This window comes from Diabrotica undecimpunctata, chromosome 6 (assembly GCF_040954645.1).
Source record: "Diabrotica undecimpunctata isolate CICGRU chromosome 6, icDiaUnde3, whole genome shotgun sequence".
Taxonomy (NCBI): Eukaryota; Metazoa; Arthropoda; class Insecta; order Coleoptera; family Chrysomelidae; genus Diabrotica; species Diabrotica undecimpunctata.
Window position 1 is genome coordinate 145989820 of NC_092808.1, and position 21967 is coordinate 146011786.

General features: G+C 31.9%; 1 protein-coding gene across 2 annotated transcripts in view; it reads right to left on the reverse strand.

The window, feature by feature from the left end:
* The window catches only part of stmA (Protein EFR3 homolog stmA), a 32899-nt gene extending 11236 nt beyond the window's left edge, over positions 1-21663 (reverse strand). Inside the window, exons 1-9 of one of the 2 annotated variants that reach the window (XM_072535666.1) lie at positions 21310-21663; positions 18909-19113; positions 10952-11102; positions 7042-7290; positions 5543-5694; positions 3469-3547; positions 3185-3320; positions 462-721; positions 230-402 (exon numbers count right to left, since the gene is read on the reverse strand). In XM_072535666.1, the coding sequence (XP_072391767.1) occupies positions 230-402; positions 462-721; positions 3185-3320; positions 3469-3547; positions 5543-5694; positions 7042-7290; positions 10952-11102; positions 18909-19113; positions 21310-21394 (1490 nt within the window). In that variant the 5' untranslated portion in view covers positions 21395-21663. Of the gene's footprint in view, positions 1-229; positions 403-461; positions 722-3184; positions 3321-3468; positions 3548-5542; positions 5695-7041; positions 7291-10951; positions 11103-18908; positions 19114-19173; positions 19337-21309 lie in introns of those variants that run through there. The other variant, XM_072535667.1, reaches the window with a different exon arrangement.
* Positions 21664-21967: the final 304 nt, after the last annotated feature.

Genomic DNA, 21967 nt, shown 5'->3' on the forward strand with positions numbered 1-21967 from the left:
ATAATATACCCATAATATTGTGTTAATACAAAATAAAATGGACGAAAGACTTACGAAGTATTACTAAATGATTAACAATATTCTGGATGTAAAATCACCTTACAGAAAACGAACTTTGAGCTTCTGTGCAGTTGTAGTAAAAAAAAATCATTACTTATTACATTATTTTTTTTTTAATTTTAATTTTTCTGTCAGTATTTCATAATGCAGCAATAGCAACTTTACTTACGTGGGTTTAGAGAGCTTGTCAAGATTTTGATGTCTATCAATAAGAGTATGGAGGATCTTTTGTACCAGCAGTCTCATATCCGGATCTGGTGCTAACGACATTCGTAACAAAGGCTCCAAAAACGAAACTGGAAACGTTGTATTTAGATGAATTGTCTGATATTTTGTACCAACCTACAATAATAGAAAAAAAATTAAAAACAATACAATACCATCAGTAAATAGATCTGTACCTTCAGTAAACTTTTCAATAATATACTTTGTAACAAATTATCAGCAGGTGTTTGATTGTCTACTAACGGGAATGGAATCTTGCTCATGATAAACATCATGATTTCAATTTTCTGGTAATCTGGAAGGTGATTTGCGAATTCTCCTAAGGCGTTTATTAATGCTTCCTGGTATTGCTTTTCTTCAGTTTGGCTAGCTTCGTTTTTAACAGAATCCCTGAGGTGACTGAGTAAAGAGTTTATTATTTCTAGAACTGATGGACCTAAAAACAAAATATTTGATTGTATAGTGTAGATGTATAATTAAAGTATATTTCAATATTCCAGAACAAGTAGAGCAGACGTTTAAAAGCAATGAATATAAAATAGACCGTTGTGTGAATCCACGTCGTATTAGTCGACCAGCAGTTCTGCTTCACACACAACGCTTTGAGGATCCACAGCAAAGCATGGAATTTCAAATCCAGGTTCAATGAACTTTTCAGATTAGTGACTCAGCGGTATGTAACGATTATCTGGGTAACCAATCAACTATACTTTGTTTTAAGTTAAGAAAATAACATTGCGCTTATGGAGATCAGTGTTGCAAAAACTCCCAGGCACGTGTTGCTATTAGATTATCGATATAATATGATTCATTCTAATCAGAGCCCTATTCAGCACTGTGTAGTTGTAGTTAATTAATTTCACTAATAAAAGGATATGTATAGTTGAATACAAAATAATGCATTATAAATACGTCTTGTTGCTTTAATTTTAATATAAATGAACAGTTTTCCACTGTTACTACACCAAATGCATTTCTTATTAATTTTCCCATAGCGGCGGTCTTAAACTCTGTGTTGTGTGGGGCAATATGTCTTTTGACTTGACTCTATACCATTTCAATTGGATTTAACTCACAATAGTATGGAGGTAGTCTCAGAATGCCAATTTTTCTCTTTAAACATCTCGTCGATTTTATATTTTATGTATTTTTCTTTGTATGTGTTTACGACTTCCATGAGCTCTGATTTTAAATAATCTTCTTCAAGATATCTTTCTCCAGCAACCATGTCTTAATTTGATCTTTATTGAAGGCTTGTGTCGGAATCACTTCTCTCCTCGAATGGTACGAAGCGTTGTCCATAACCACAACAGTTTTCTCTGGAAGATTAGGAAGCAGCTTTTCCTTAAACCATTGTTCAAATATAGCAACTCATCATGATAGTCCATGATAAAAACCAAAAAGCAGCACCTTCTACAAAGCCCAATTCGCTACCCGCTTGCACTATAACAAATCGGAGGCCTCGTTGTGTCGGCTGTTTTATGTTGACAACCCCTTAACAAACGCATCCCTGGTTGAAGTCACAGAGAGGTCCTTCCATTCCTTGGAAACACTATGTCCAACATTCACCCAAGTTTCGTCCAAATAAACGACGGTGTATCCTTGAGAACGAAATTATTTTATCTCACGCAAATACGGATGCCTCCATTTTAGAAAATCGAGCCGTTCAATCATGCTTGACTTTACTCCTCGTTTGAAAAAAATAAAGTTCATTTCATGGAGTATTCTCCACATTGTTGTGCGTGAGATGTTTGCTAAATCTTTGTCTTTTTTAACCAGTGCAAAAACTTTGTTCAATGTCGGCGGTAAATTTTTAAAGAAAAAACTATGTACGATGGCACGTAGCCGCGTATGAACTACTGCATCGTAAGTGAACTTTCTGCTGTTCACTCTACTTTTGGTACGTTTTCTTGTTTTTTTATGATCCTTAGTCCTCCTTCCGCAGCTTCTTTGCGTATTTTAGAAATAATACTAATACTTACTCCCGTCATAGCACTTACTTTATCGGTAAACTTTTAACACTTTCACCACTTCTTAAATTTAGATGATAATTAAATACAATTAAAACAATTTGTTTTGCACGGATGTCAAAGATATTGGCTTAATTTTTGAATTTCCATTTTCAATTAACATTTAACTGTAAAGATGAATAACTACTATAGAACCACAAAGCCTTATTATCATTATGTAGTCAGAGAACTACATAAAATTGCTGACATACGCACACCGTATTATTTTAAGTTGCAATTAATAATTAGATATATGCATTCCAACGGATAGCTGGACAACCGCGCTACACAAAGCGATCCGTTTAATTGCTTATCTTTATTAACCGGCAAAATGCATGATTTAGCTAAGCAATATTTTCTACTAATTTCCATGATTCATGCGATATAGTATTCTCACCGAAAAACAAATAAACTGTCGTTTTATACTATAATTAAAATAATATAAAACAAAATTATCTTTTGTAAATACTATTTATTTAATTAAAATCATTTTCCCTACTTTTCATCTCTTGTTTCGAATTGGCACTTTTGGTCAATTACGTTAAAAAACATTAATTTTAATTCATGTCTGTGGAAACAAAAATACAAATAATACAACCCTGAATCGTGCTTGTGTTCGTCCTGGCATCGCCGCGCTTCTATCGTCCATAAGAAATACATGGCCCTATCTCCGCAATGTTATTTTCTTAACGTGGAACGCTCTATAGCAAAATTGGAGGATACACCTAACTTGATTCACTAATTGAGGGCTTTCATTTGGCATATACCTTGGCCCTAAATGACGATTATGTTTGTTTTATTAAATATAGTCTAATATGATGTATAAACATGAGGAGATTTATATGAAATATTTAATTGAAAAGTATATTAATTGTCCTTTAGTTACTTACCTACACTTTCACCAGCTGCTATAGCAATAATTTTGGATAAAACTCCAGCGATATTAGTTCGTATGGTTGGGCTAGATTTTGTGTTATCGTCAAGATGTGCCATTAGAGTTTCCACTACGGTATATGAGTATTGTGCCTTAAAAATAAATACTAGTTTAAACAATTCCGAGAACTTTTCTAGCGTTGTCTAATGAGGAAACATAATTATAAAAAAGTAAAATAAAATTGACCAATAAAACATTTACATAAGGTTTATAATTATTAAATGGAACAAATATTTTTACCTGTATTGAAAACATTATTATTCTAAAGGTGTGGATGGCGAACTGATTGGGTACCCACAGTTTATGTAGATCAAAATGCCTAAAACAAGAACGTTTGGTTAAATCAAAGTGGACACACTGAAATAATACCACTTATTAATTATTCAAGAAAAATAATAGTAGCTACAGTACTGTGAGAATTAATGGAATCATAGGGTGTTTTAATGAAAAAACAGTTTATTTAGAAAAAAATTATATTTTGACTAAACTTCAAAGATAAACTTACATCATTTGCTAGGAAACATGTCCCCTTTAGTTGCAATTACTGCTCTTACCTATTTTGGCATATATTCTACGAGCTTCTGACAGTTCCCAGATATCCTTTAATCTCGAAACCAAACCTGAATGATCGCTTCTATCATTTTTATTAAGTACAGTCGATTTTGCGCAGTCTAGCTTTGCAAATAGCCAATAAATTTTCAATGGAGTTGAAGTCTGGCGAATTACCAAGCCAATCTAAAACATTAATCTTCTTATTTTTGAAAAATTCCATCATTTGTTTTGACTTGTGACAGAGAGCAGAGTACTGTTGAAGAATCGCTCCTCCTTGGGGCTGACATTTTTGGAGTTCTGTGTCACAAGACTGTTCCAACATGGATTTGTATTTTTGGCTGTTCATCATGCCTTCCATTGGTACCAAAGATCCAACCCTCATGTATTAAAAACATTTTTTTGACTGGATGTTTTACGGTTTGATCAATATGAGATGGTGTAAGGTTTTTTATTTTTTTATTGCCAGACTTCCTGACGAATTTCGACCGCTGTCCCTGAACTATAAAGTGAGTTTCATGTGTAAATAAAACTTTTCTCCAGTCGTCTACAGTACAATTAGAGTATTTTTGGTCCACAATAGCCTTTTTTTTTCATTCGTTCAGTTAGAAGCTGTTTTTTCTGTGGACGCTTTGCCCTTCTACCATTCTCCAAAAGTCTGTTCCGAACAGTTGAGTCATGAATTACTATACCTGATGCTGCTAGATCTTGGGTCCAATTTGCTCTTTCGAAGTAAAAATCTTTTATCTGCTGGAGTTTTTTTCTCTTTCTTCCGCATTTTGTTTAACTTTTCACATCAATTGATCCCGTTTCTCGTTTACGCTTCAAAATCTTGCTTATACACAAGACAAGACAAAACAAACTCACTAATTCTGAAAACAACACAATATAGTACAAAACAACGCAAACTTACTGGGAAATGTCCTAAAACACCCTCAAATAAAAGGCAGAGAAAAGTAAGGTTATGTTTTCAAATGTTTGGTCAGTTGTAAATGTGTGGACAGTGTTGCCAACTGTGAATATTGAAAAATGTCACAATGATTCCATTAATTCGCACAATACTGTATTAATAGCAAGCAATGTTTAGACCAGAGCAATGGGAATAGCTCTGGGATTAATAGTGAAAATAAGATTTCTTTTGAAAAATAAAAAATACATTTATTTCCCCAAATTGAACAACATGCCAAACATGATTGAACAATATTGAAACCAGAACCCTCTGGCAGCTAATCAGAAGGCCATACAAGCGGTGGAATATTGGCAATGTTCAGGAAGTTGATACAAGTAAAAAATCAGGTCGAGAATAGAACAAGTCCGTAGTTCTTTTTAAACTGTTAGAAAGGTAATTTGTTATACCCCTGCGTTTAAGATATGCGCTTAGAATGCGTTGTTACGGTATATTATTTTTCTGGTTATAAGGGCAATCTAAAATGGTTGATGGACGGTCACGTGGATAAAAGTACTTCTAAACATTGAAATTGGTTGTTTGATTTTTTTGTGCCAGATAATTTTGATGATTTAAAGAACTGTGGATTAGCAGTAAAATTTGTCTTATTAATGTGTAAACACATTGATTGTGGAAAACACACACTTCAGTCAGTAAGGAACAACGCTAATAAGAATTTCAAGGATTTATACATATGTACCAACTTAATAGCTCAAAAATAATCTTGCGTACCGTAAAAACAACAGAAAAAAAATAGTCCAATTCTAAAATGATAAATCACGGTTAAAACTAGGTAAAAAACTATTCATTATAACCTACCTAAACACTGGTCTGAGTACGGCTCTAATATGTCCAAATGAAGCTCTTCCTACCAATTCTCTCATGCAAGTTTCTGCCAACATTGGCGGATCCAACGTATCTTCTGGACCAATATCAACAGTTTCAGTTTCCTTTTTGTGGAAACCTGATTCCTGGAAGATAAATAATAAATTTAATTGAATTAGAAAATTAAAAGCATCTTATGTAAGTACCTCCATAATCTGTTCGTATATAAAATACCGTTAAAAAGCACTAAAGTTTTTTAGAAAGGCATAAAATTTCTAATCGACATAAAATTTCTCATTTTCAATTATTTCAGTTGAGATTTACATTTTTGTGTGTTCAACCATGGCCGGAGCTGAAGAAGCAACTATTTATAGCTTTTGGAACACTGAAATCTAGGAATTATTATTGAAAACCCCCGGCAAATACAGCTGGTTTACAAAGATTGTTTTAACTTTTTATATAGTCATTAGGGACAAATTTTAAATTTTAACCACTGGATTTGATACAAGTTTGTAATTCGGTTTCATCATGTTTTACAGTCTCATAAGAAAAGGTGCGAGTACGCGTAATAGAAACTATTTTATAGAATGGAGACCATTAAGTGTAGTACGAGTAAACAGATTTTGACATCGGAATCCAAAGGGATAATTCACAAAGTGTTTAAATATATACTAACACTGTTTCCTGAAGATAATCGCACCAATATTAAACAACGTAAGTGAAGCTCCTGTAGTATCTGTACGCACACTAGAAAGGATAATTCAAAAAGGGAATATATTAACAAACGCAAATTCAAATAGTTCACAAGAATTTCCAGCTAAAACACCTAGTAAACGGAAAACAACTATGACAGACTACGACAAACAGTTCATTACAAATACAACTTACCATTTCCATGAGATTGAAGGTTGTCGTGAATAAATGATCAGTTCTCGTTACAGAATTGTAAAAGATTTCGGATCGATGTTTCAGGACGTACTACGCTCAACAGTTGGTCAGATGATGCTGGTAAAGGTTTGTTCAAAAACATTTCAAAAGGAAGTAGATTGGTTATCATACACGATGGTGAACAAATGGGTTTCATACCGAGTGTCAGGCGTTCACTTAAGGTTTGTCTACTGGATTAAACCCCCGCTTTTTCTAACACGTGTAAATATAGTCAAAGATGCTATGATGATCGTCAACATCCAGATCGGACAGGTGCTACAGGAAGACAATAATTTACGAACAAATGTTTTTTCTAGTTTTCTAAGAATCAGAAGTCAAAACTTTCAGTTCCACAATTTTATTTACTATGACATAATAATGCTGGGTCAGAATTAAGATCAGTGTTTTTCTGTATCTGTTGTAGTTTTCAACGCACTAATCCCCAGATGAAAACACAGCAGAAAATTAAAGGACCGATTTTTTAAAATTTTTATAACAGATAAAAGAGCAGAGCAGATAAAAAAAGTTAAAAATAACTTATTAAATAACTATAAACTTTATCTTACCTGCATGTTAAATAAAAGACTAGGCACGATCTTATCCATATGTACAGGTTCCCAAATATTCTCCACCAGTTCATCAGAAACCGTTTTCCTAACTACAGCTTGTAATCCTTTGATACCGGCAGTCCGTATTTTATCTCGAACTTCTTCTTTCTCTCCGCTATGACACATAGCTGAAAATTTACTAACGAAAAAATCATATCTTCTATGGTACGATGGTGTGTCTTCTTCTATATTGGCAAATTTCACAAACTAAAATTAAAACAGAATGTAAATCTGAAAGCATTACTATAAAATTATATAGTATTTCATTATTAATAATTAAGTAAATGGTATTTAACTTGGTGATAAAAAGATTCAAGTAGCTCTATAGATGCCATTGATTCCAAAACATCCGAAAAAGTTTAGAGAAGCATTAGCAGAAGCTGACCTACCAGTGACTACCGGATACCCTGACAAAACGTGGGAATACACAAAGAAATGGATCACTGAAGCCATCAACAATACTAATCCCAAAGATAAAACAGCTAGAAAAAAAACATTGGATGACTGAAGAGACTCTCAATCTTGTAAAAGAAAGACGAAAACTTAGAAACGGCACATCAAATTCAAAACAAAAAGAAATAGAGATATGCACCATAAATACAACTATAAAATACTTGTGCAGAAGAGACACAAATTATTATATTAAAAAGATATATGTACAACTAGAGAAACATGCTGACCGCCAAGAATCTAGAGAACTTTTCTCAAAAGTCAAGTATCTAGCGAGATAATTCAAACCGTAGACACAGATTATCAAATATAATGGTGGAAACACCATAATAAACTCAGGCGGTATCGCAGAGGTGTGGAAACATAATTGCGAAATACTATTCTCTAACAACGACCCAGACAATAATACAGAGAAAAGAAGTTATGAAAAAGAACCTCAAATATTGAAATCGGAAATTGAGGCGGCAATTAAAAAGCTAAAATTCAGAAAAGCAGAAGTAGAAGATGGAATAACAGCTGAAACACTCAAAGAAATGGGAGAAATGGGAACGGAAGTAATGCTTAGAATTTGCAATTAGATCTGGAATACCGAAAAGTGGCCAAATGACTGGGGTAAACTCACGTTTATTCCCATATATAAAAAAGGTTCACCGACAGATTGCAGTAATCACCGTACAGTAGCATTGATATTGATATCACACGCGAGCAAAATACTTCTAACTAACCATCATCAATGAAAAACTAAAATCAATTCTTTTACCACAAATTCCCCAAGAACAATACGAATTCGTCAAAGGTAGAGGAACAAGAGAACATATTCTTAATATTTGTCAAATTTGTCATATTTATGCTTTGTTGACTATTTCAAGGCCTTCGATACCGTAAAATGCGATAAAATGTGGCATATACTTAGAGAAATAGGTACGCCAGAACATCTAATCTATTTATTACAAAAACTATATGTAAATAATACTGCTAATGTAAGAGTTAATAATGTGGTTTCGAAAAACTTCAAATTAGAATCTGGAGTTCGACGGGGATGCATAATGTCCCCTATTCTATTCAATATATATAGTAAACATGTTATGCGTCAAATTTTTGAGGAATGACAAGGTGGAGCAACGATAGGAGAAAGAAAAATCAAATACGTTATGCTGATGACACTGATATATTGGCGTCATCACCAGAAGAACTGGAACACATTATGAATAGGCTAGGCACGGAATATGGTTTGAAAATAAATATGCAGAAAACCAAAGTGATGATCATCGATAGAATCAGAAACAACCAAGCAGAGATAAGAAACATGGCAGGTTACGAAGTGGTCAGGCAATTTAATTACTTAGGCTCCGTTATTACTAACAGTGGAGGATGCGAAGGCGAGATCCGTCGACGCACCACAATGGCCAGATCGGCAACAGCTAAACTCACAAAAATTTTGAAGAACACTGACATCACAAAAAAACACAAAATTACACCTTGTTCGAGCATTAATATTTCCTATCGCCACCTATTCTTCAGAAACTTGGACAATAAAAAAGCCGATTCAAAGCGTATAATGGCATTTGAAATGTGGGTCTACCGTAGAATGTTGCGCATACCATGGACCGCCCATCACACAAATATCTAGCAGAACTTAACATACAAACTAGACTCATCACAACTATCAACCAAAATATACTGAGATATTTTGGTCATATAACTAGAAGAAGAGAAGGCATGGAACGAATGATAGTTGAAGGTAACGTAGCGGGTAAAAGGTCCAGAGGAAGATGTCCTGTACGATGGTCGGACCAAATAAAGGACATGACTGGTTACTCATTCTCCAAAGCAAAACAACACGCCTAGGAGAGAGATAATTGGACAGAAATAGTCAAACAAATTACATGACGCCACTACATCATTACCAAGGAGAAAAGATAGAGGAGGAGAAGCTGCCATCTCTCTTCACTAGATTTAACTTAATGAACAAAACTGCAGTTTGCATTATAAGTTAACGGATTTAGGTGCACTTGAATCCTTTTACTACTATTTACTATTTTTTAGTATTCCCTAAGGACACGTGTTAACAGTGCCGACTTTTGAAAACTTAATCAAAGTAAAAGTTGTAGTTACATCAAGAATAACAGCTGGGTGACTGATAGTAAGTTAAATAAAAGTAAAATAATAAAAATTTTTGTATGTATAGGTCGTAATATATAACCTATATAGGTCATAACCTATACAGGAGAAAAAAATTATTTTATTTTAATAAACGAATAAAAAACGAGCCAATTAGAAATTAGGTACATAAATATTTTCTAAACTGAAAAACACTACTAAAACTGTAAATAAGCATTCTTGAAACCAAAAATATTAGTGTTTTGCCAGCTCCCTCCCTATTGAACATCAGTCTGACGTTCGATGTCCTATGAATAATTTAAATCGTAGAGTTAGTCTATTATTTATTTGTAACAATGTGTACGTAATAAAAATATAAATTAATTTATTATAGACGGGACAGATCTGTTTTGAGGTGTATGTGAGAGGTGGCATTCGGATTTTTGCAGAAATAGTTAGGTGATTACTTCAGTAATAATAATTGACTTATCCTCTTTCTCTCAAAGATGTCAGGAACCTGAACCTGAAACCTCTCACATTCAAATTTAGTCGTTTTTTCACAGATCCGCCCTATTATATTTTTAGTGTTAAAATAATTGTAAATAAAACTCAAAATAAAAATAGAATAACATTGCATTAGTTTTAAATTTCTCAATTTATAAGTACACTAACGAATTTAAGTTAATCTCTATTTATATGGGAGCAAACCAGTTAATTGTAACAAAAATTACATTTTACGTTTGGTTTTGATTTCAAATCGTTTTCAAAAAATATTATTTTATTATTTTTTTAAAAATTGACACGAAAAATTTATGAAATACTCATAAAAGATCTCTTAGAAGTAAAACTCCAAGAATTGTAGTTTTGTGCAGATAGGCAATAGGTTTTTAAAAATAAGAGGTCGATAGTAGATATGGTGACACAGTAAAAAGCAACAAATATAATGTTATATGCAACATGGCGATAAATAAGATGCACAAGGAAAACATTTTGACAAAAAACCAATAAAATTTTTCCAGATCACGGAATTTTTGAAAGATAAGTGTAAGTGAGTAAAAATAGATGGGATAGATAAAATACCAAAAATAAATCATAAAGGAAGAAGAAAAAGACAGATTAAGAAGATAGTTTGAAATCTGAAAGAAATATATGATATAAATAAGAAAGGAAGAAAACAAAACAAAAAATAGCATTATTACATATCGGTACTAATTTTTAAATGTACAAATATAAATTATATGGCAATAATGTATTTATTAAAAAACAATTTACCATAACACTTTTTATAATAAAAAAAAAAACGTAAATAAAAACGTACCGATTGTGTGGCTAAAATTTGCAGCTCCGGTTCTGTAGATTCCAACAATTTTTGAACCATTTTCAAAAAACTTTCTACAAACAAATTCAGCGTCGGTGCATGGCATGCCAAAAGTAGTTGGTCCATGGCTTCCATTGCAATAACAACAAACCTGAAATCGAAAGAACAAAACAATTTCAGTTCATTTACCCTTACTATTGATTTTTGATGTGAAAACATGCGATCTTAATAATGACTAATGTTATTAGTGTTGTGGGTGGACAAGCACGGGGAGCGTTTAAAGTTATTGATTTACTTTTGATAAACTTAGTTTTCTGAATGAATGTGTAGACGAATAGCATATTTACTAATATATACTCAGTTTTAATACATTTTGTAACGTGAATATGTTTCCTACTTTCCAGATATGTTTTATTTACTGTGTTTCTTCATTATTTCTTCATCTGCTATCTAATCATTTTTTTTACGTTTGTTTTTTGGTTTATTAACTATTTAACGGACATGTTTTAAAGTAGTACCAGTTGAAAAGTTGTATAAAGTCTACGTTTACATTTAAATCTTGATCTAAAGATATACTAAAGTCGCCTTTCATCTTCTTCTTCACCTTAGCAACTAATGTTTGTAGATTTTACATACTACGTACGAAGATTATTGTATCGTTTGCCTATTATTCAGACGTTCTTCACGTACTGAATTGCACAGTACTGAAATAGATAGGAGAAAAAATAAAGAGAAAAACTACTATGCATATACAATTTATTATGGAACAGAAAACAAACACCGAGAGAATGGTTAAATGCAATAATTACGAGGGCCATTCGTAAAATAAGGTTCTCATGAATTTTAAAAATAGATAGCTTAATTTTTTTCTTAGTATTATACATAATTTTAAAACTTAAAACCTACGCTATTATTCTACATAATCGACCTTTCTATCCAAACAATTTTGCAGACGATGCTCCAACTTTCCTATCCCCATGTTATATAATTCTACCGCCAATCGTTTGAGGAATCGAGTAACCTCTTGTTTGACTTCTTCATCGATACTGACGCATAGGACACCCAAGTGTTCATTTAATTTTGTGAATAAGTGATAATTACTTGGTGCTAGGTCCGGACTGTAGGGGGAGGTGTGGCACAGCAGTCTAGCCAAAATCTAGATTCAGTTTGATGTGAGACATGAGGTCGATCGTTGTCATGGAGAAGCCTCACGCCACTGGACATAAATTGTGGTGTGGGAAGTCTTAGGAATAAACAAAGCAAGATCGTTAATGGCAAACCTCTGATCTTGAAGCAATATTCATTCAAGCTGAATGAAAACTGAAATCCTTCCGCTCTTATTGTTATCGTGAATTTTCGTTCGGCCGTCACTGAATTCTCTACACCATTTGCAAACATGAACAGATATACACTTTTCCCCATAAACTTCGATTAACTTGCATTTTGCATTTAAAAAACGTATAATAGCACGAATATCACATTTGGCGGTAACAGCGATCGGTAGCTTCATCTTCGAAGGCTGCTAGGGCCGGCACTAAGCAACGCGGTGAGACGTTAGTAGTAGGGTGAGAGAGAGGGAGAGTTGATGCGTAAGGCAGTGTTGCCAGATTTCTCCCAGTACGTCGCATTCTTTCTCAGCGGCAACACATAAGATCATATTCATTATGTGCAGCTGACAAGAGGGGATATACGTCACGTTTAAAACGCTCATATCGGCCAAATTTGTCATCAATGTAAGGTTTTTATAACTCATAACTATACATTATAATTATTAATCAAAACGATAGTAGGAAATATTTGTTGCATCGCAAACTGCTACAGTAAAAGTAAAAGTGATTGCACTTTTTATCGATTTCCGAATCAAAATCACAAAAAGCATCAACGTAAACCGTGGATTGTTTATGGCGTTATAAGGTCTAATTTATATAGAAAGAAACTTTTATGTAATGATTACTGTAAATTAAATTCCACATATTGTTACAATCTAATAACTAGTTTTATAAAACGTTTCCGTAAATAATACTATTACAATAATATATAAATATAATTTATATATTTACAACAGTAGATAAATATGCATTTACAATTGCAAAAGTGAGGTTAGAATTAGGATCTCAAAAAATCATTATTTAAATAATTAGTTAAACACGTTTACGGATTTACGATTAATTCCAAATTTTTGATTTTATTTCTGCAGATTTATAAATGTATTCAATGGTGTAAACCTTATGGTGATGATATAATAACTTATAGAGGGCGATAGTTGTTCAGCTGCACAGAGCGAATACTCACATAATGATACAGAACGCCATCAAAAAGAATAGAATAATATATGACTTTTATTGACATGGAAAAAGCCTTTGACTCAATCAAAAGGTAAACTATATGTGATAGTCTAAAAACAAAACAACAAATCATTTTAAATAACAAAGGTAATAAGATAAGGACGGACTTTGAGCCCAATACTCTTTCTAAATGTACAGTGGATGTCATGTCAGGTGAGTTTACCAGCCAGGGCAGAACTGCAATATTTTCTTTGGACAGAAATGCAGTTACACTTCTAGCTTTGTGGCACGGTGCAGAATCGTGCATAAAAATGTAATTTTTTTGAACGGAGAACCATTCTTTGAGCTGGGGAAGTAGCCGAGTTTGAAGTATTCGCTTATACTGGTCCTGTCTCATTGTCCCTTCTATGGTGTCCACATTCTATTTCAGACCACACCATGACACTAAACGGATGTTTAATCCTCTCCACAATGCAATCTGGATGGAACTGGTCTCCAGGACGTACTTTTGTCCACCAAACTCTAGAATGTTAATTCTTCGGAGAAGCATACATGAAAAAAAAAATGAAAATATTCGCAAATGTTCACAAACTTTAGTCTTCAACGGTCATACTTCGGTGCTGCTTGGCCCATTGGAGTCCTTCTCTTCATGGCTTCGGTGAGCCGTGGTTTTTTCATAGACCAGCGACCTATCAGATTCTCTTCAGCCACTCTTCGTCGGACTGTTCTTCTGGAAATATTAATTCCTTCGGTATTTATCATCGTAGTCAGATGTGCCACACTCTTTTTTACGATTTTTGAGACAAATGTACCTGATTTTAAGGTAAGTACGAAGAGTAGTGATCCTTTTCCTGCCACATTTTCCAACACGGCCCGGTTCCAATGCAAATATTTTTAAGTCTCACTGCGATAACAGAACAGCCCATGACCAACTGAGATGCAACAGCAATTATTATGTCATATATAAGCGTCTACCAGTGTTGCCGCTTATCAAAAATTTTAATAATCATAGTAGAAAAACTGCCAAATATAATACAGATATAATAATTTGGCCCCCCACTGTAATATATGAGATACAGAAAAAATCTAAGAAAACATTATTAAAAAAATCGTCATTATATGGAATAGAATTCAAATGATAGATGGAGAGATACGCATATTTGCGATATTTATAAAAAGTTTTAATCACTTTTGCTGATATATGTCATTTTGATTTTAGTATATATTACATTATGCTAATTTACAACACAATTATTGTTTATTTGTTTTTTTGTAAAGAATGTGGTTAAACATTTCATACTCAAACAAAATTATTGTTTTCTAAAACAGTGTTGCATAGTTATCATAATTAAAAAACAACATATGTGCATAATTTTGCAATGAAAATGATATTGTTGTTTTAATGAGTTGGTTGCATATATTAACTTAATTATTTCCAATGTACTAGAAAATTATCTATGCATTAACAATTTTGCACTACTTCCAGACACTATTTTGTAGGTATAATCTTAAAATCATATTCATAAATCAATCATCATATTCGACATAAAAGTCATTTTGAACCGTTTTTAATTTTTTCAAACATGTTAACAATTGTCTTCCGATTGCTTGTACAACAATCAATATCTTAACACTATATTTGTGTACTCATAAACATGAATTATGTATTCAGATTTACTTAAAAACATAGTTAACATACTTTTTACTTAAATTTAAATATTACAATCAAATATTTAGAACAATAATGTTATATCTTTAACACACTACCCAGTTTTTCATGTAAATAATTTTGCAGTCAACATCAACTAGATAAAGAAACAAAGAATAGTCAAGCTGTATATCCCTATTAAGGATTATTACATTGCATTTACTATTTCAAAGCTATTGATGAATTAAAACATTAATAAATATAGAAGGGGAACTTTCAATCATACACAAAAAAATATTATTACCAAATGGAACACTATGAATTAGGTCAGAGAAATAAGCCTTTTCATATGACTCTGATCAGACCAGGTATTTCATTAGTTTTAAAGTAGTATGGATCTATAAGACAAAATCCAGTATTGTAGTTTTTTTCTAATTACCCAGTAGTGAATTATAGGATAGCTATTGTGAATATGTATCACTCCATATCCCACTCACATCTTTCGTAATTTATCCTTGTCTGGGTTCACATAGCTGATACTCATGGAGTATTTGGTATGTAGAGAAAGGTAGTGAGGGTCCTTGCTGGTTTGGGATTTAGGGAGGCCTGCCATCGAGCTTATAAAGTTAGGGAATTCTTACTGAACCAGCACAGTACATTCTAGAAAACCTTCGATTCATGAAGAGAAAAATCAAACCAGAATATTGACGTTTGAAAAGGTGTCAAAATGGACAAGGGTATTGGGCAATAAAACGTTTTAATGTTCTGCCTGATAATATCAGAAGTTCCCTGAAAAGGTATTTGAAAAAAAAAATCAAAAATATATTGATAAAAATGCCTTTTATACAATTCATGAATATTTATAACATTAATTGAGGTTTTGTACATATTTAAGGTGTGTAAAATTTTATATTTTTAATATAAATACACAGTATGTGTGTAGATACTGTTGTAAGTGTAAGGCAACTCTTTTATTTATTGCTTTTGATTTGAATATTGTTTTATTTAATGCATAGTATATGTTAGTTACCTTCCTTTATATTTTTGCAGTTTTAATTATTTTTTTTAAGTATATTTCTCCATTTATTAGAAACTGTGTCCCTAAGTAATAATATGTTTCTATTAACTCCAATTCTTTGTTGTTTATTTTGATTGTTTTATTCTGAATTTGTTTTTATTATTTATTATCATTATCTTGCACTTCCCTTTGTTTATTTCCACCTTCACATTTACTATTATTTCCTACCCAATATCTGTCCTTTAATTTTTTGTAGCTGTCTGCTAAAAGAACTAGGTCATCTCTGTACATTAGTGCTTTTAGTTGTATTAGTTCCATTCTATGATACCTTTCAGTTGTTTGTATGTTTTTTTGTTCATACTTTATAATTTTTCTAATCTTAATGGCCATGTATTTATAATTCTTCTGTCTACACTTCTGTCTCTTATTCTAATTTTTTATAAGGAAATAATATAAGTGTTCCTGTATAGCCATTGTCTAATAATAACATTTTTGCTCTTCCTGTTTTTGATTTATTTTGATTATATACCTTTTATTCTTGCACAAGGCATTAAAAAAAAAATATTGTAACTTTTTTTTGACATCAGTGATAAAAAATCGAAACCTTCTATTATTTTTATTGGAACTATTGCTGTGTCTTAATCAGCTAGCCATTCTACATGCTTCAAAAACCTAATTAATCAAAACCTTACTGCCTTTTAAAAGTAAATAGGGATATAGAAGGTTTTTGAGGACTGTAGAACGGCTAACTAATTAGAACTCTACAAAAAAAGAACTCCAATAAAAATTTACATAAGAGGTATCTGTTTTGGTAATGAAAAAAACATTGTCTGTGAAGAATAACTTAAATGATATCTAAAGTATGTGATGAATTGCTCTGAAATTTTCAACACAATGTACGATCAAGATAATCCAACATTTCTATAGTTGAGCCACTGAAAAGATGGAATGATCATGTGAATGGCACGCACTCTTAAATATTCCTCTTCCTATGTTATCACTTTTCCCACGTTTACACCGCTCAACAAAAACGAACTAACAATGTTGCTATAATATATTTATACCGTTTTTTAGAGGTTATTGATTTACATTAATTTTAAACATTTTCACAAAATTCACCAGCCGGCGAAAGTGAAACACAAATCATGATACATAAAACATTTAAGTTATAGTATCATAACACAAATAATGGCGGTGTAAACAGTTTCCCATAAGGTCTAGTTTCGAGCGCCTGTCGATGCTTGCATTGAGTGATCATGCGACCTTGGATTCTATGTTTTCAGCGGCCAGGGTATAGCAACGTTGTTTGTTGGTCTTTTACAATGATTAATAAAAGTATACAAAGTATACACAGTAAAATAAAAGATTACAAAAATTAAAAATCCTGACTTATTTTACAGTTTTCTAAGCAATAAATAAGTATATCCACATTCACAAAACATAGTTTAAAGCATTTTTCCATGAGTTGGAATTATATTTAAAAATTTCACTTGTAGGCAATCATAGCCAAAAAATGCATTTTGAACTTTATATGTTAATAATTAGAAAGATACAAAAATTAACAAACAGATTAGAGTTGTTCATTGAGTGGCAAGACCACCTCTCTGGAACAGTGGTTAAGGTTTTAGCTGGAACACAGTTAATCCGGCACTACCCTCGGGTCTTCTGGCCTAGTATCCTAATCAGCCGAAAGATGCCAGGGTGTCTTGTTCCGTGACATAAATTTTCAAAAAAGATTACCCCCACCGTTGCCTGTCATTATTCAATGGATACCTTCTTAGGCTCTTACTGGAATCTGGCAATACGGCAATTAAAAAAATGGAAAGGCAATGGAAAAAAGTCAAAGACATAATACAAACAGTATGTTCTTCAGCATGGGACTGGGCCTGACATGTGACTAGAAGTCAAGAAAGCTGGAGTGGAAATGTGACTAGATGGAGATCATGGGAAGAAAGAAGCAGCTTAAGAAGACCACAACAAAGATGGTACAATGACTTAAAAAGAACAGCAGTACTAAATTGGTACTGGCTAGCCCATAATAGAGAAAACTGGATAGCAAGGAGAGAGGCCTATATTGAAAAGATAGATAAGGACTGAAGAAGACGAAGATATGTTAATAACTATGTTTCTCCATTTAACTAAAGGTCTTTGTGTTGAATAAGTATTTAAAATTTGTTAATAATATTGCTAATGTTTATTCTTAATTTAAAGACAAGTACCTTACAGCATTCTATTTAAAGAAAAGTGATTGACAATAATAATCTTCTAGGCTTATTAATGTAAATAATATTAACATTTAACAACTTAATTTTTTCAAACACCAGATAATGATTGTAAAAGTAAATATGACATTTCTAATAAGGTAAAGTTTACTGAATCACCGGCTTTTTAATAAATTGATGAATGGAGTAGTATATCTTTTATACAATAAAAGAAACAATTAATTATTTCAATCCACAGAAAAACTTCAAAAGAATATTGTGTCACATTAACAACAGTTTAAAGTTTTATGAAACTCTGTGAAATGTTGCTATTATTCTTCTTGGGCTTAAGTTTTTTTAATATAAATGCCATGATATAAGGTATATATATTTCACTATTCTGCAAATTGGCTCATTATTTTATCTTTAGTCAATACAGAGTTTCAAGAATATCTTGTGCAAATCACTAAAGTAAGTCAACTTAAAAGTAAAAACAAATTGGACAGACTTGTAACACACCATAATAATGTTCCTCTAGTGACCATAAAACCAATTATACACTTTACAATTAAAATATTTAATTGTTAGCAGCTATTTAATTTCCATTGTACTTATAGAATGGTTTTGTTGTTTTTTATTTACATTAATAGATATCATGTGTAATTGTCATTTGTATTAATAGATCATTAATTGGAATTATACAGTTTTTCAAGGACTCTGGCGTAATTAAACATGCACTAAGGTGATATTGGGGTAATATACGTAGTTTAAAATAAAATAGATAAATATAAACTATGGTACATACCCGTATTTTCTCCTGTAAATATCTCTGGCGGCCCTCTGATACAAGTATTCCCCAATTCTGTCCAATTTTTCAGGAGAACTGAGTGAATAAAAAGTGAGTTTTTCCATATTAGACTTAACCAGTCCATCTTGAGGATATACTGGGAATATATTGTCAACCAGCCTCTTATATCTCGGTCTAAAAGCGCTACAACATCCGCAACAACCTAAAATAAAAATCAATATAGATTCATGTTAGAATTACTTAATTTGATAATTAATACTACCATTCCACATATTTACTAGTTATGATTACAAGTCCAAGGTAGAACTACGATTATATCATTTGAAAGGTAATATTTTTTGAACTATGAACGGATATTACAAGTTTCCTGGGTTGTGTTTAATTTGTTATTCATAACATCGAAACTTCAACTTCAAACTCTATAGTATATGTCAAGTGTCAAGTTTTAAATGGACAGTGGAAGTGTGACGTCACAACTGTCAATTACTTTCCAAACAAAAGTTGAAATCCCAATCTCAAGACTTTTTAATTTCTATAAAGTTAATAGTTTGCTTCGTCTGCTGCTTTTTCTTTTAAGTATAGTGTTTTTTACGATAATACCATCATAATTCAGTGTTCTATTTCTATGAAATATAGTTTAAAAGTTTAAATTAAAGACATTCTAACCTTACTTTATTGATACATGCATTTTATTGTTATTTTTATAAAATAACATGCTTTATTATTTACACAACCTTGTAAAATTATTGTAGTAACTATTAGAATACTTAGATATTGCAAAAAGCGGAAAGATTCTGTAAAAAAATGAAAAAATAACGAAAAATACAAATTATCCACACTAAACAAGGTTTGTTTGGAAAGTGAAACTGACAGATGTCAATAAAATCTACGTCATCACTTCCACGGTCCATTGACAACACAAGGCACCAAGGCATAAAATGCACATTAATTCCATGTTTTGGTTCTAACTTATAGAGTAGGGAATTTTTTGACGTGTAAAATTCCCTACTCTAAGGGTTCTAATGTAGGCAGACAGTATTACACCAGGGGATAATTTTATTTCAATAGCGTAGATTTAGTATTAGAAGTTGGCAAGATTCCTATGAATAATTATATTTTCGATGTAATAAACGCTTTGCTTCAATATGAATATTACGTTAAATATCGAGACTTATTAATGTAGATATACATTTGTTTAAGTATATAAATATCTTTAGGAGAATTTTTTGCTAATTTTAATTTAGTTTCTTTATGAGCAAAGAATCTAAGATCACTTAAAAAATGAAACTATTTCAGATCGAGCAAAGCAAATTACAATTTTTTAAAGTTAATAATGCTATAAGTGTTGAGCAGTAAGCTATTATTTATAATATAGTTTATTAAGATGCATCTACTTTGTAGTCTTCTTTATATTCATTGTTAAAAAATAAAATAAAAACAAGCGAAAACTGCTTTTTGAAACTGTCAAAATTTAACATATGCAAAGAAATCAAAAGTTTTGATTTTAAAAAAAGTTTCCAATATTTTAAAAAGACTTCAAACATTTTTGGTAAAAAGCGTACTTATTAGGCGAGGGATCTAAAAGGTTACTGAGTTCTTGAAAAATAAATAAATAGACGTGCTGCTTAATTGTAATGACTGATTGCCAGATGCTGGTTTGTAACATAAAAGAGAAAAAGTTCATACTTTGGCCATGTTATGAGAAGCAGTAGAACAAAGCTTTTGGAGTCATTAGAATTTGTATTATTTTTTCAGATCTTAGCGGTTTGTAAGAATTTTATGATTTTCACCTACCACGAAGTGTAGGTAGATCATTGATCAGTTTGCAAATCTCTTCATAACTATTTTAAAATCCTGGATTTATTGCGGTGATGAGTTTGTACTATCCACGAATGTATTTATGCTAATTCTGAGAAGACGATTGATATTGATATGACATAAAATAGAAACATATCTAGAAATGTAATTAGGGAAGCCGACTTTGCAAAAGGATAAAGGTAAAGAAAATGATGATTAAATTAATAAGAATGATCATTTTATTGATGATGAAAACCAATAGGATCAATTAATCTAAAAATTCTATAATATACATAATTTTGGAAGAAAACCGACGTATTCCAAAATGTGCCAATTTGCAGAAATACTATGTTGAAATATTAATCAATAAACAATATGGCAAAATATGTAGTATACAATTTTTTTACTACGGGTATATCTGACGTCATAGCATCACTAAGTGACGACAGATTGACGTAATTATCTTGACCTGGGTAAAATGTCTTGCTCTTATATTAATTCAAATATTACTACATTTTAAACCGACTGTTGTATGAAAAAAGTCATGATTTAAACTTAGTTTTAAGATATTGAGGATGTTTTAATAATAAATAGTACTTACATCCAGATTCTGAACACTTTTGCAAAAAAGTCTCCATAATATCACTCATTTCGTTTCTATCAAAACAGCACTTAACCAAAGACATTTTACCAATTATTGCACACTATCCGATATCAAACCACTTCACTAATACCTTTAAGATTTCTCTCTACTTCCAAGATCACTAAACCATAACGCGGAAGAAATTTCTTCTAGAATTATTGTGTTATTACATAAAGATATATACCAGTCTAATATTTGTTTTTGTTACTCGCAATCATCCTTATTTTATTAAATTATTCGAAGTGGTTTTTATTGTTTAACGGAGCCAATGGTTTTCTTTCTTTCGGACGTGTGGGACTGACGCTACCGATATTTTCCTCAGTTCATTGAGATTTAACCTATATTATCCTCCGAGGGTTTGGGAGACCTATTAGCCCAATTCGCGCAAGTCTGCCCTTGATACGGAGGCAAAGATAGGCCGATCTACTAGGGGAAAATATCAAATAAACATATAGGTCAACAAATTTTAATTTTTTTGTTAGAATATTAAGAAAATTCGTTTTTTACCAATACAATTTTTTTGTCGATTGGTGGTATAAAGCAAAATTTTTATTGCGTATCAAATACAGGGTGTTCCTTTATAAAGTGAACCCCGTTATGCAACAAGGAACCAATT